At 46.3% G+C, this 16,485-nt stretch overlaps 1 protein-coding gene across 1 annotated transcript in view; it reads left to right on the forward strand.

Annotated features, from left to right (window-relative positions):
* Window positions 1-210: 210 nt before the first annotated feature.
* LOC142760835 (vomeronasal type-2 receptor 1-like) overlaps window positions 211-16,485 on the forward strand; it is an 80,050-nt gene continuing 63,775 nt past the window's right edge. Inside the window, exon 1 of the mRNA XM_075864014.1 lies at window positions 211-437. Coding sequence (XP_075720129.1) covers window positions 211-437 — 227 coding nt within the window. The remainder of the gene's footprint in view (window positions 438-16,485) is intronic.

The raw sequence follows: 16,485 nt of genomic DNA on the forward strand, positions 1-16,485 counted from the left end.
CTGCTCACAGCTGAGTCTTTGCTCCTGACGGACAAATGTACCATGTTCTGCGTGAGAAGCATCAGACCTTCTTCTCCCCAAGGTCACCTTGTACCTTTACAGGTCAACAATTGTAAAGGTGTCTGTATCGCAAAGATCTAAGAACTTCTGATATTGGTCAAGGTAGGGTTTATCATCACCAGCATCATGAAGAGCAGGTTTTGTAATCATATGGACCACAACATGTTCCATATATTGGTGGCTTTGGTCATATATATACAGAACCAACTTTTGGTGTGTGGTCAAGAGTGCAGACTGATAGGGAAATTTGACCTCCATGGATTCGTAGAATCTAAGAATCATGAACTCATCATTGGAGGAATGTTTCCCTTCCATTTCAGGACCGTCTTGAATAATGACACCGATATGGAAGAACCCAAATCCCCGAAGTGCGAAGGGTAAGTCTGATTCTTACGATTGTTTAGATAGTGTCATGAAATCAGTCATAGATATTATTGAGGAGAACAGTCATTATGCCTGGTTTATAAAATACTTACTGGCTGTGGCCATATTTATAAATAGTAAAAATAAATGATGTGAATACAAATATTGAAAGCTATAAAGATTGTTTTACATGGGATGTTGATTTCTTATTGGGAGAAGTAAATGAAAATAAATTGTCTCAATTATAAACCTTTATAATATAATATTTTAGTGTTAGATGCTGTATTTTGAGTTGTTTTGGGATATATTGTGATTTATTATTATCCTCAGCAATAGAGGTCCCTATGCTGAAGAGCTTGCAATCTGCAAGTGATGTTTCATACTATATATGTGTATAAATGTTACAGAAATTTACCATTGCTAAGGTGAAGAAATGCTGGTAAGTCTATCTATATAAACATGAACTAACTTTATAGATTTAAAATAATTTTGAACTAGAATTTCAAGCTTAACCTTTTTGTTGACTAGTAGAGTATGTATGGTTAGGTTGGGCATTCTACTGGTAAATAGCAAAGTCTTCTGGGACTAGAGGAGTTAATAGCTGGTTTTACATCTGTTGATGTTCTGCGTAACACATCCATATGTTTTTTTCAAGTTTTGCTTTTAACGCTTGAATTTCTAAGCTTATAACAATAGAGATTGAATATAAGTGCCCCCCCGCTTTCCTTACTCCTCCATGCAGTGCAGGTACAAGATGTGTTCACACTTGTGGTTTTATTATTTACTTGACAAATATAAAATAAAAAAGAAAATAGAACAGAGAGTGTATCCAGTGCCCTGCCCCCTTCTGCTAAGCAAAAATTTTTGTAAAGTGGCGTGAGCAGCGCAAATCCCACAAAAGAAGCCAATAATTTGGGCAAATTGCGACTTTTAATCAGTTTACTTTCCCTCTAAAACGGTTAGCCCACACGTGGCAGTATTTTAGTCAGTATTTTGCTTCAGTATTTGAAAGCCAAAATCAGAAGTTTTGGATTAAAAATATGGAAGACATGCAAATCTTACCATTATACTATTTTCCTGTGTAGGTTCCATTTCTGGTTTTGGCTTACAAGTACTGAAGCAAAATACTGACCAAAATACTGCCTTAGTGTATGTTCACACGATAGCAGGCATTTACGGCTGAAATGACAGCCTGTTTTCAGAAGAAAACAGCTGCCTCGTTTCAGCCGTAAATGCTCCTCCTCGTAATATATGAGGCGTCTGTGACGCTCGTATATCTTGAGCTGCTCTTCATTGAGTTCAATGAAGAACGGCTCAAATTACGTTGCAAAGAAGTGCCCTGCATATAATGTATAGAAGTGTCCTGCACTTCTTTGCCGAGGCAGTCAATTTACGCGTTGTCGTTTGACAGCAGTCAAACGACGACGCGTAAATTACAGGTCGTCTGCACAATACGTCGGCAAACCCATTCAAATGAATGGGCAGATGTTTGCCGACATATTATAGCCCTATTTTCAGACGTAAAACGAGGCATAATACGCCTCGTTTACGTCTGAAAATAGGTCGTGTGAACCCAGCCTTACAATGAAACACTGCATGAATTTTTCAATGCTGTGATTTTGCCTATTGAAGTCAATAGTTAAAACTATGAGAAAACTGTGATTAAAAATGGCACAAAATCACAACGAATAGGACCATGGCTTAGAAAAAAAGGCAGCATGCCCATAAAAATATGCATATGTGTATTTCATAAAATCCGATTCAGTCCATTGCAACATCTGGCCACTGTGGTAATCTGTGAAGTTGCAAAGAGGTGCTGATTCCGCAGTGTGTATGTGCAGTATAATGCTGTTTGTAGGAAATTTGTCATGTTTATTTCAAACAGATCAAAAAACTTAAATAAATTGTCCGGTTCATTTAGATGTATAGTGAGGAAAAAAAAGTGTGTGCAAAAATATAAGTGAACCCAGTCTTAGGCCTCATGCACACGACCGTGCTCGTAATTACGACTCGTAATTACGAGCACGGCCGGGCACGGCCACGGGCAGCCGGCCGCTTTTGAGAGCCGTGCTCCCATTATAAAGTATAGCAGCACGGCCCGTAAAATGAAAAAATAGAACATGTTCTATTTTTTTAACGGCACGGGCACCTTCCCGTGAGAAAACGGGAAGGTACCCGTGACTAACAGAAGTCTATGGGCCCGTTATTGTGGGTCGTAAATACGACCCGCAATAATGGGTGTTTTTACGGTTGTGTGCATGAGGCCTTATTGTATTTTCCATCTTAGGGTCTGTAATTCGGCCATAGTACCCGGACTCTGAATGGGTATACTGAACTTATATCGTCAAACGGTTCTATGGTCATCTAAGTTGTTTTTAAGCATATCTAAGTTGTTCAACTTAGATCTAATCAATATTAGGTGGATCCTGTTGTCAGAGAAACACAGATTCTGCTCTCAGCCGAGCCGTCAGTTCAGCTGTACCGACGGAATCAGCTGAGAGTGAATGATATAGCTATATATACAGGAAACATAGAAGCTGTATTGTAAAAACTGAATTTTTTTTTAAAATAAAAGTCAATTGGAAAAGTCCTCAAAAACACAAAAACTATTGATTTTATAAAGAAAAAATCCATTCAAATTGTACATAGCCTTTAAATTGGTTGTTTGTTTTAGAAAACACATTTTTAAATACCCTATGGTTGAATTCTAAGTTAATAGAGGGGGTCCCTCATTCAGGACCCTTATCTATTAGCCAGAGCTAGTCACTACTGGAGGACCGGGGGTGTCTCTTCATTGCATTGATGGTCCATTGATTTCACTGAAAATCTTGTAATTCTTAATTTCTCCTGGACGGCACTCTAGAGCAATTGAAACTTGCTGCTGGGTTCCCCCACGGATAAGAGCTGCTTGCTGGGGGTCCTAGCTATGTGAGATCCGGTTATTAGCATAACTTTAAACAGTGTGGCCCCTAGAGTAGTTCTTAAGGGCCAAATTATAACATAGCACGCATTAGTGCTTATTCATGTATGACAAAGAGTTAGACAATTTTCCAATATACTTTCTGTATCAATTGCTTGTAATGTTCAAGATCTCTGCTTGCAGTCATTCAATGGAAATCTATATTTATTCATTGTATACTGCCAGAGGATGAAAATCTGTCCTGGTCATGTGATGATCACACAGATGCAGGTTTCGTTACAGTTAGGGTATGTTCACACGGCCTATTTACGGACGGAAATCGGGCGTTTTTGCCCCGAATTACGCCCGAAAATAGCGCCTCAATAGCGCTGACAAACATCTGCCCATTGAAAGCAATGGGCAGACGTTTGTCTGTTCACACGAGGCGTATATTTACGCGCCGCTGTCAAATGACGGCGCGTAAATAGACGCCCGCGTCAAAGAAGTGACCTGTCACTTCTTTGGCCGTAATTGGAGCCGTTATTCATTGACTCCAATGAATAGCAGCGCCAATTACGGCCGTAATGGACGCGGCGTTCAAGCGCCTGCACATGCCGTTACGGCTGAAATTACGGGGATGTTTTCAGGCTGAAACATCCCCGTAATTTCAGCCGTAACGGACGCCCTCGTGTGAACATACCCTTACAGTAGTTTTATAGACCTGTGTACTGTAACAAGCCTGTGTGTCCATCACATGACCAGAACAGATTTTTATCCACTGGAAGTAAACAATGAAGGGTCCCATTGAATGACTGCTAGTAGGGATCTTAAAAAATAGGAGGAATTTTTACAAAAAGTATATTAGAAATTGCAGAACTTTTCATTATCTGCTGAAATTGTAATACTCCTTTAATAATATTTATAAACTATTGTGATGCAAAGTTACAGAGGTGTTTCCCGAAGCTCCTAAGCTGCATTGCAAATTTGTATCAGGGACACCCAGTCATGAAATGTGATAAAAATATATCTCACAATGGTACCGTAAAGAATTGACAAGAATAAACATTAAAATAAAAGTGTGATATTCAAGAAGAGGCCGTACTGAAAGAAGAAAAAAGGAATAAGGGAAGGCCTCCATGACTAAAATAGATGGGAGGGACACAGAGTTGGCTGGCCTATGAGAGGAAAGGGGGGGGGGACAGCAGGAGGGCTTGAGTGAGAAGGGGTGGGGATTGAAGGGGATGTACCTGTTTCCTGTTTGTGCTCTCCCTCTCTTCGCCAGGACACAGAAGCAGGAACATGTTTGTTACCCCTGCTGCGTCTGATGAGGAGGCTATGGAGCTGTTGCGGGCCGCGGCAGCCTCTCAGGGTCCTGGATGGCTCGGAGCACGAGTAGCGACGCTGCTGCAGGGACAATCGGGCGCTCCGGTCCAGGAGCGAGCAGAGTCGGCTGGAGCAAGCGGGGAGCGCTCTGTCATGCCGGTGGTCGCGGGGCTGCTGGAGCAGGCCGAGGTACAGGACCGGCGTACCAGGGGGTCGGGCAGGAGAAGAGGAGAGCCCGTTTCCCCCATGACTCAGGCCAGGGCTGGCACTCCCGGCGTGACGCGCAGCACGAGGCGCTCGCGCCCGCCCGCAAGGCTGAGTCCTGAAGACATCCCGCGGGCGCGGCGGCGCAAGAGGAGCCCATCAGTGGACCCTGCAGGCCAGACCCCAGGGCGGCCTGCCGCTGCTCTTTCGTCTGGTCCTGGGAGGAATCCCAAAACGCGGCAGCGCCCGGCGGCAGCGGCGAGGAGGACGCGGCCTTCACTTCCGGTCACATCCTCTCCTTCTTCAGCACGTGGCGGAAGGGCAACGGCGACCCTGCATGGTGATGTGCCAGCCAGAGGGTCGGCTCATGGTGTCGTCGAGGTGGAAACGACCGGAGGTCGCAGGATGAGGTCGGTGGTTGGAGTGCCAGGGACGGAACAGCTTGGAGCTGGTTCAGCGGGACGGATGAGGCATGAACTGGACCTCGGCCAATTGGATGATGCGATGTCACCCCCCCTTTACTCAGACGAAAATCGGAATTCCCCGTGCACACATTGCCAATGCGGACAGCGCCAGAGGGAGTCCGGAGCATTGGAGGACGGTGAGTGGCGGGCCTCTCCACGTGGACATGGGGGTCCGGCTGACGGGTTCACAGCCCCTGGGCAGCCTGGTGAGTTGACACCTACGTTACCATTTCCAGCTTTATTGATGTCGGGTATCGGTGTAGAGGGTGTCGAGGCGGTGGGCGTCGCGGCGGAGTCGGGGGTCCCGTCGCTACAGGCGGGTGCGGGGGATAGTTTGGCGGAGTTAGTGGGATGTTTAAAAGTGTTAGTGGGGCGGCTAGGTGGTTCCCCTTCCCAAGAATCGTCAGGTGTGGCGCCGGCCGCGGTGTGGGGGGGCAGTGTTGGAAGCGCTCCGGTTCGTCAAAACGGTGGGGGGTTGAATGCCGGGGCAGCGGTGGCAGTGGCGGCGGCGGTTCAAACAGACTCGCCAAAGGAGGTTGATAGGGTGCGTCTTGATGATCGTGCGCGCGGGGAGGTTTATGTTTGTTATGAGGGCCCGTTAGGGGCGCATTTAAAGCAGGAGGTAAAGGAAAGGATTTGGAAGGACGAGTATGTGGAGATTTTTTCCTTGCTTCCGCTGGAGAAGTTTAATTTAGATAAGGTGAAGCGGGATGAAACAAAAAAGGATGAGGAAGAAAAGAGACGGTACAGGTTGATTCCAAAAACGTTCGTCAATTGGATGCAGGCTTTTGCAATTTTGGCGAGCGTTATTGGGGAAAAGGCGCCAGATAATTGTTCCGGCTTGTTTTGTTATTTGGATGCGGTGGGGGAGGCGCATCGGGTTTATGGGGGCCAGGCCTGGCTTCGTTACGATGAGCAGTTTCGGCAGAGGAAAGCGGTGCGGCCGAATATACGGTGGGACCATAAGGACATAGCCTTATGGTTGAAAGTGACGGCACTTTATAAGCAGGGGCAGTCCTTTCCCGGGAGCGGGAATGCAGCAGGAACTTCCGGCGGGGGTAGTCAGGCCTCAGGTTCAAAATTTGGGACGTGTTGGCAGTTCAATGAGGGGCAGTGCAAATTTGGAGCGACGTGTAAATTCAAGCATGCGTGTTCACATTGCAGCGGGCAGTCACATGGAGCGTCTAAATGTTTTAAGAAGGGTAAACGACAAGGGGGAGCCAGCGGTGCGTCTGGTTATGGAGGAGACTCCGGTGAAACTCATAAAGATGGCCCCCTTTCTAAGTAGGTACCCCAATAAGGAGGGGGCGCGGTTGATTAGTTTAGGTTTTGGTTACGGTTTCGTTATTCCGCCCCCTTTGCATGAGGTCCCTTTCACGCAGCGCAACCTTAAGTCGGCATATCAGCATGCGGGGGTAGTCTCGGAAAAAATCCGGAAGGAGATTGATCTGGGCAGAATGGCGGGCCCCTTTAGCACGATCCCAGTTCCAGGTTTGGTGGTGTCACCGTTAGGGGTGGTTCCAAAACGAGAAGGTAACAAATTCCGGCTTATTCAGCATTTGTCCTTCCCGAAGGGGGCGTCGGTTAACGATGGCATTGACCAGGATCTCTGTTCTGTGGTCTACACGTCGTTTGATGCGGCGGTAGCGTTGGTACGTGGTTACGGAAGAGGGGCTCTGATGGCAAAAACTGATATTCAAGCGGCGTTTCGTTTGTTGCCGGTTCATCCGGACAGCCAGAGGTTGTTGGGATGTTATTGGGAAGGGGATTATTACATTGATCGATGCCTTCCCATGGGTTGTTCGTTGTCGTGCGCGTACTTTGAGGTGTTTAGTTCTTTTTTGGAATGGGTAGTCAGGGAGGTCGCGGGGGTGGAATCAGTTATTCACTATCTCGACGATTTCTTGTGCGTTGGCCCGTCGTGTTCGGGGGTTTGCGCAAATTTGTTGGAGACGGTCAATTGGGTGTCAAGGGAGTTCGGTGTACCCTTGGCTGTGGAAAAAACTGAGGGTCCGGTGACGACCATTTGTTTTTTGGGAATTACTATCGACTCCGTAGCAATGGAGTGCAGATTGCCGGAGGATAAGTTGGGGGATTTGCGGTTGGTAGTGGAGCGAGCGTGTCGGATTAGGAAAATTACGCTACGTGAATTACAGTCCTTATTGGGGAAGTTGAATTTTGCTTGCCGCATCATGCCGATGGGCAGGGTTTTTTGTCGGCGGTTGGCAGCGGCGACGGCGGGGGTTCGGGAACCCCATCATTTCATTCGTCTGGCTGCAGAGCACAGGGAAGATTTACAGGTCTGGCTCCATTTTCCGGCACAGTATAATGGGCGCTCTCTTTGGATGTCCCGGGCGTTAGATAGCTTCGATTTGGAATTGTTCACTGACGCGTCTGGGGCGGTGGGGTTCGGGGCGTTCTTTAAAGGTCAATGGTGCGCGGGAAAATGGCCGGTTGCATGGGTGGAGGCGGGACTGACGCGTAACTTGGCCCTACTCGAACTGTTTCCCATCGTGGTGGCGGTCACCATTTGGGGAGACAGGTTCCGGGACAAAAAAGTGCGTTTTCATTGCGACAATTTGGGGGTGGTGATGGCTATAAATAATACTTCGGCGTCGTCCCCTCCAGTGGTTCGCTTGTTGCGTCAGTTGGTGCTTTCCTGTTTGAGTTTAAATGCATGGGTGGTGGCGGTGCATGTTCCCGGGGTAGAGAATTGTATTGCTGACGCGCTTTCTCGCTCGCAGTGGGATCGTTTCCGGCAGCTGGTCCCGGACGCGGAGTTAACAGGGGTGGACTGTCCCAGTCATCTGTGGGAGCTGGTATCCAGGCGGCAGGTGCATTGATTAAACGTTCACTGGCCAGTGCGACGTGGTCGTCGTATGCGGCTGGATGGAGGCAATGGGAGGAGTGGGTGAGATCTTTGGGGGATGTGTGCTCGGATGATGATAGGATGGTGGCCTTGCTGTTTTGGTTGGGGGATGCGTTCGCCCGGGGTTGCACGGTCGCTAAGGTTAATCGCTTCGTGGCGGCCATTGCTTTCGGTTGTAAGTTACGGGGGTTGGCAGATATCACGAAGCGGTTTTTGGTGGGCCAGGCATTGAAAGGGCTGAGACGGGGTGTAGTGGTGAGGGATAAGAGGCGTCCCGTGTCATTTCAATTGTTGTGTTCCCTGGAGGTGGTGGTGCGGCAGGTGTGTCGTTCAGAGTATGAAAGCAAGCTTTTCCGGTTGGCTTTTGTGTTAGCCTTTTTTGGAGCTTTTCGGGTAGGGGAATTGGTTTCCCCCAGTTCGGTGAGAGCGGGGGGCTTGTTGCAGGATAATGTCGATTTGTATGAAGACAGGGTGGAGATAGTGTTGCGAAGGTCCAAAACGGACCAAGGAGGGGCAGGACGTCGAGTGGTTTTGCTGGCGGTCCCAAAGAATCCGGTTTGTCCAGTGTTGTGTGTCAAGGAGTACTTGGCGGGTTTAGATCTCTCAGACGGGCCGTTGCTGCGGCACGAGGATGGCTCGTTTCTGTCGCGGTATCAGTTTATTTCGGTTTTCAGAAAGTGTCTGGTGGCTAGCGGGGTGCAGGCAGAGCAATACTCGTCTCATTCTTTCCGTATAGGGGCAGCGACGGAGGCGGTGAGATGGGGTTTAGATGATGCAGGCGTGCAGCGGATAGGGCGTTGGGAGTCGGCGCGTTTCCGTTCCTATGTGCGCTTGAACATGTTGTGATATATTGATGTATAGCATGTTCCGGGTGCGTGCGTTTCCGCCTGAGTATTAATGGTACGCGGCAGCAAGAGGTGGTGCGTGTATGTTCTTCATTTGTTTTGCAGGCCGTGACTCATGCATGGTGTGGATTATGGGACATTCTTTTGTGTACTGGGGTGCCCTTCGCGCGGATGTACGGCCGGACGGTCGACAGCTCAGGATTCCGCGGGACGCGGCGGTTGTGAGGTGGATGGGTATACGGGGAATGACATGGAACAGGGTATTGCCCGAGTTTCACAATTTTGTACTGCTTGACAGGGCGCCGGAGGTACTGGTGTTGCATGTGGGAGGCAACGATTTGGGTATACGCCCTTTCCGGGAGTTGGTACGGGACGTCAAGCATGATTTGCTCTGCTTATGGGCAACTTATCCTAAATTGGTGACGGTGTGGTCTGAGATGGTCCCTAGGAAGAACTGGCGGATGGCCCGTTCTGTGGGAAAAATTAACAAGGCTCGCATTAAGGCTAATAGGGCCATATCGAGCTTCGTGACGCGTAATGGTGGGGTTGCGGTGCGCCACTGGGATCTGGAGGCTGGGACAGGCAGCTACTGGAGAGAGGACGGTGTGCACCTCAATGAGGTGGGGATGGATATGTGGAGTCTGGCTTTGACCGATGGAATTGAGCGAGCGGTGGGAGTGTGGAGGAGCTCGCAGGCGTGAGGTGGTCAAGGCCTGTTTCGCTTTGGCGGGGGGGAGTCCTTGAAGTAGGTCGTAAAAAGTGGTGGGGGGGAATGCATCACGGGATGCACCCCCAATTTGTCGGCTTCTTAGGGTGTTACCCCTTTTGAAAGCTGGGTTATATATATTTATATATATATGGTGGTCATCTGCAAAAAGGTAATTTGGTGCTCCTGGGCCGGGTTACGGCTGGGGGTAAGGTATTTGTGGGCAGATGGCCAAAATTAAGTATCGGTGGCTTCAAGGACTTGCCCCTGTCATTCTGGTTGGTTTATAATGTTATGACCCTGATAGGGTCGCAGTGGGTTATTTGTTGTTATGATGTATCCCCTTTTTTGGGGATTCAAAAATTATGGTATTTAAAGTTATTGTTATTTAAATAATAAACGGCTGCTGTGGCCATTAAAATCCAACTCTGTTTCAGTGTCTGCTTTGGGAGGGTAGATTTACATAAGGGGAGAAGCGACTCGACTTATTTGAGTCAAGAAGAGGCCGTACTGAAAGAAGAAAAAAGGAATAAGGGAAGGCCTCCATGACTAAAATAGATGGGAGGGACACAGAGTTGGCTGGCCTATGAGAGGAAAGGGGGGGGGGGGGACAGCAGGAGGGCTTGAGTGAGAAGGGGTGGGGATTGAAGGGGATGTACCTGTTTCCTGTTTGTGCTCTCCCTCTCTTCGCCAGGACACAGAAGCAGGAACATGTTCCCGCCCGCCCGCCCTGATGTGGATCGGTTGACCGCGGCAAAAGGTTGCTGCGGATGGTGGTTCTTCTCGTCAAAGTTTATTTGCTTATTGACATTTGTCTTTGGGGGAGGTAAAATTTTGTCATTGCAGCTGCGGGGGGGAGTCCTTGAAGTAGGTCGTAAAAAGTGGTGGGGGGGAATGCATCACGGGATGCACCCCCAATTTGTCGGCTTCTTAGGGTGTTACCCCTTTTGAAAGCTGGGTTATATATATTTATATATATATGGTGGTCATCTGCAAAAAGGTAATTTGGTGCTCCTGGGCCGGGTTACGGCTGGGGGTAAGGTATTTGTGGGCAGATGGCCAAAATTAAGTATCGGTGGCTTCAAGGACTTGCCCCTGTCATTCTGGTTGGTTTATAATGTTATGACCCTGATAGGGTCGCAGTGGGTTATTTGTTGTTATGATGTATCCCCTTTTTTGGGGATTCAAAAATTATGGTATTTAAAGTTATTGTTATTTAAATAATAAACGGCTGCTGTGGCCATTAAAATCCAACTCTGTTTCAGTGTCTGCTTTGGGAGGGTAGATTTACATAAGGGGAGAAGCGACTCGACTTATTTGAGTCATGAGCATAGTAAAATGGCTCTATCACAACACATTGTAATATACTAATGTTCTCTTGTATGGCAGATGGGTCTTTGGGACCCCTCGGGTAGCACTGTGACTGTGTGCAATTGTAACCTCTGAACCCCTTACAGGTATTCCACTATAATGCAATATTTTACCAACATCTCTGATGATCTCAGATCAATCCACAGTTATGTAATGTGAACCTGGCATTATTTACACTGCCTGGCATTAGGGAATGGTGAATATCAGGGGCTGTGAGCCGATGCAGAAATGTGCCATCATTGCTACAGAATGGATGTATATTTGCATTCTCTTGTTAATTGGACAGTTGGCATAGTTATGAAGTTATAGTTATTATTTTATTGGCATGAAAAAAAAGGCAATTGAAACAGATGTTGGAATTTAAAAGTGACAGTCATTTGTAGCTTCAAGAAAAGCAGTAAGTGTTACTGACAGGTAGTGTAACAGCAGTGACAGCTGGGATATCCAGGTGAGATTTCATCATATAACGGCAGCCCTATAATTAGAAGTGTAACCCTCAATTATAAAGGTGGGATTAAACACTTCCACTATCCTTGTTTATAAAGAGCTCCCACATCCGACCGGCCTGAATGCAGGACTGTAATTTAGGTGAGCAGATTTCGGGTGAGCCACATCTAATGACCAGTTCACAGCGTCATCACTTTATGTGAATGTTCTATAGAAAATATTCACTAGTGCAGGTTTCTGCCACAGTGAAGTGACTGGAAGGCATAAGAACCCCGGTATAACTTGAAGGCAAGTGAATGAGGGTTTCCTAAGTTGCAGAAACATCAAAGTCGATTTTTGGGTATGCTGTGGAAATTAAAGAATTGTGTGTGCCATTAGGACAACCACTGTTGTTGTGCCTTATTAGCTAACAAGCCGCCTGTAAACCGGGGGTTGGTTTCTCATTCTTATGTATGGGGGGCTCCCCTTTATATGAATTGTAGATAAGATGAGATGAGGCAGTTGCGTTTGAACAAGAACTTCTATTTGCTACACAACAGTGTGGTAGTATTCTTGAAAGGTTCCATGAGGTAGTACAAACAATAGCACACAGTGGTTGAAACTAGCCAATCCTAGGGGATAATTAAATATAACACTGATCCGCCAAGGTTGGGTTACACCCTAAGTTACTGTCGCTGACACCCGTTCTACAGTACCTCTATGGGTCACAGGAAGGCAGCTCCCTATCACAGCCTGCCCCATCTTCATGTAAGCTGAGGGGTTGCTTAGTCTAGATATGCCCAGCGACTCTGTAGGTCCTGGTTGCTATACCAGTACCTTTCATGGATTAGCAAAACCACCCACGAGTATGATCATGCAATGAACACAACGCACAACACTCAGCGCAACAAGAGTGTTACAGAGAATTGTCCCAGACCACCATATTGTACAGGCATTCCAGTACAAGTCCTTCTTTAGAAAGGGGTACTGTCTATTTAAGGATTGCTAAACTTTAAATGCAAGTTTACATAGCAGTAATTGTAACAGTATATTCATACAGGGTGGATATGCTGCGTAAGTGTATGTTCACACGCAAACTCAAAAACGTCTGAAAATATGGAGCTGTTTTCAAGGGATAACGGCTCCTGATTTTCAGACGTTTTTTAAGCCACTCGCGATTTTTGCAGCGTTTTTTACAGCCGTTTTTTAAGCTGTTTTCTATAGAGTCAATGAAAAACGGCTCCAAAAACGTCCAAGGAAGTGACCTGCACTTCTTTTTCGCAGCCGTTTTTTCACGCGGCCATTTTGTAAAACGGCCGCGTAAAAAAACAGCCCGCCGGTACAGAACGCTGTTTTTCCCATTGAAATCAATGGGCAGATGTTTGTAGGTGTTCTGCTTCCGATTTTTCAGTCGTTTTTCGGGACGTTAACGGCCGAAAAACGGCTAAAAACACTACGTGTGCACATACCCTAAAAGTACACAACATATCCGCCCTGGACCCCGCAAGGAATTCCGGCCAAAAAACCTCACTAAATTGCTGTGCAGTTTTTCGGACGAAATGTCTGCAGCAGAAAACAGCAGGTTAAAAAAAAAAAGCTTATACTCACCCGTAGTCATGGCGACGCATCCATCTGATGTCCTGCAGCTCGACCTCCTGGGATGACGTTTCATCCCATGTGATTGGCTGCAGCAGTCACATGGGATGAAACGTCACCCCAGGAGGCCAACCTGGACACACAGAGCGATCTGGGTAAGTATAACTTTTTTTTTTCTGAGATGCAGTTTTTGCGGCGGAATCACAGCTTTTTAGATGCAAATATTGCAACATCTTTTATTTGTTTTGGGTCTTACCTCCTCAATGTGGAAAACCCGCAACAGAAAAGTGGCGATTCCGAAGCATAAATTTACATGCTGCGGATTAAAAAAAACGCACTGCAGGTCAATTTATAAACGTTTTTTCAGCATATTTTTTACACAGCATGTGGATGAGATTTGTTGACATCTCATCCAATTTGCTGCTACTGTATTACGCTGTGGATTTTCCGGAATAAAATCCGTTGCGGAAAATCCTCAGTGTTTACGCTACGCGTGGACATACCATAACAGTAGGATTAATACGAGTGGAATACATCATGATACAGTTAACACTTTATTTTGCAGGAGGAAGGATTATTCACTACCATTTGTCTTGTCTTTACTAAATTTTGTGGATTGACTCGGTCAACGTGGTCAAGCCACACTCTCCCTAAATGGCACCAGCACACCCCCTTATCTATCCACTTTAGCTCTGACAGGCCTTTCTTAACAAGAGTCTTGGTGTACAGTGCAATTACGTTGCCCTAATATAAATGCCAGGCTCTGCATGGGCCTGCACTGACGATGGCAAGGACTGGTGACACAGCTGCATACGATTGTCAGTTAGTCCTACATCATCATGGACAACTAGTGTTTGCAACACATTTAAAAACACCACAGGGCACAGTACAATATATGTTTGGAAACATAACAGTATATACACAACATGGCAATATAACACATTAAAAACGGTATATTGAGGAGGAGGGCATTGCAAACATGCAATGTTCAATTCCTCCGGTACCGCGATTGCGAGTGCTACTGAGGTGGGGACTTGATGTGCAAGTGCTCCTGCACCTCATGTGGTTATAAACGCCACTCTGCTCTGAGCAGTGGCTTTAGTGTGCTGCTGATTGGCCGAGGGAGCCGTCATGCATGTTACATGACCGAGACAAAGGGTGTGTTTACACCTTTCCCTTGTGTGTTTCCCCTCCCCCTTTATCGCGCTTGAGGACTCAAAACTGCTGACAAATTCCCTTTAACCTGTTTACCTCCGACTGCAGGGGCTGGTGGTGCGGTTTCATGTTGGGATCGCAGACGCATGTGCAATCCCAGATAAATGATTGCTGTTAGCAAAAGGGCGATAATTTTAGAGGGATCATGAATGAAAAACTATTGGTTCTTGAAAACAAAACTTACCCGGTTCTATGAACATTTGCGCAGTTCTAAAACAATGTGCAACATTGATCACTGGAGATTCAGTTACTTTACTTTTATGACTAAGCAGAATCCTTAGGGGCAGATGTACTGAGAATCACGTTTTATTACGCAGGCCTCTTAATAAATCTGTTGTATCTTCCTGCTGGCTGTGTAGTGCAATGACCGCGGCCGTGTGCCACAATTGTGTCTCAACAACTGTGTGCCGTCCATCTCCGTGCCCCACCCCACCGGACATAAAATAAAAATAAGTATACTCACCTCACCGCTCCTCTTCTCCCCTCTGGGTCCCCTCAGGCTCCTTCAGCGTGCGGCAACTCATAGAAGGTCCTAAAACCAGGCAGCGTCAGGGCCTTATATACAACATAGCACTCATTGTCATCAGTGATGCATCACATAGAACGTCCTAACGCTGTACCGTGCATGTTTTCGGGGAGCAGGATATAAATGAGTGACACACAGCCCCAGTAGAAGCAGTCTGCTGTGCCGTCAAACGCTTCTCTTCCACAGCCTGGCACCAGTTAGGCTGGGTTCACACAACCTATTTTCAGGCGTAAACGAGGCGTATTATGCCTCGATTTACGTCTGAAAATACGGCTCCAATACGTCGGCAAACATCTGCCCATTCATTTGAATGGGTTTGCCGACGTACTGTGCCGACGACCTGTCATTCTACGCGTCGCTGTCAAAAGACGACGCGTAAAATCACTGCCTCGTCAAAGAAGTGCAGGACACTTCTTTGGACGTAATTTGAGCCATTTTTCATTGAATCCAATGAAGAACAGCTCCAAATTACGGCCGTCAAAGACGCCTCGCAAAATGCGAGTACGAGCAATTACGTCTGAAATTACGGAGCTGTTTTTTCCTGAAAACAGCTCCATAATTTCAGACGTAATGGTCGTTATCATGTGCACATACCCTAAGAGGGGAGCTTTACTTCAGTACAATTAGCATTTCTCTCAGTATGCTAACGAGTGGGAGAAGCAGGTTCCGAACTCCTGCCAACTACTACACACCAGATTTGAATGTCTTGCGCATGAAGACTGGTGAGCTGCAGCTTCTTATTTTTATTACTGCTTGAAGGCTGACTTACGATGCATTTCACACTCCTACAACCTGCACTGCGCATATGCAACTTATTGAAAAAAAATAAGTCACAGACACATTATTTATTCTGAGAGAAGACAACCTAGAAACGAACCATAAAGGGACATAGCCCTAAAAGAAATAGTATACTAAATAATATACAAAAGTACAAAAAATCTTTATTGAATATAATAACCAATAACATGTCATGCAAAAGGAGAAATGATACAACATACACGGAGACATATACAGCAGGGTCAGATGGAATAGACAATCAACCGTCCAATAGTGACCAAAACACGCTCAAATGCTTCATATAACAAAATTGTAAGCCCAAGGGTGTAGGGTGATGAATCCCACACGTGGTGTAGTGCTATCAGCTAATAATAACGATATAAAAAAATGTTATCGTAGCCTACAAAGTATATGATAGTACATGGAAAGTGCAGCTAAAGACGTTCAAAGACAACATTACGGCTCAAATAGCCAAAGAGATGTGACTAACAATAGCTGGACATAATAGCACAATGATGTGGAGGCTAAAAAAGCTGAAAAGACAAGCACATACCCTGGGACATGGTGAAGAGCGCGAGAGATCAAAAGAATGGATGGGTGAATAAACGCCTCGACCGGCTTCGTCTAATTATTTATTCTGTCCTTGAATTTAAAGGAAAGGTGTCATGATTTTTTTTTTAAATAAAATATTATATTTACTTTATTTATTTTTTCACATAAAATGATTTTTTTATTAACACTTTTTTTACTTTACTGGGGGCTGCCATGTTTTCTTTTATCTGTGTATGTGTCTCTGCACGACACATACTCAGATGACATATGGCAGCTACAGGAGAGGCCG

This window comes from Rhinoderma darwinii, chromosome 4 (assembly GCF_050947455.1).
Source record: "Rhinoderma darwinii isolate aRhiDar2 chromosome 4, aRhiDar2.hap1, whole genome shotgun sequence".
Classification (NCBI taxonomy): Eukaryota; Metazoa; Chordata; class Amphibia; order Anura; family Rhinodermatidae; genus Rhinoderma; species Rhinoderma darwinii.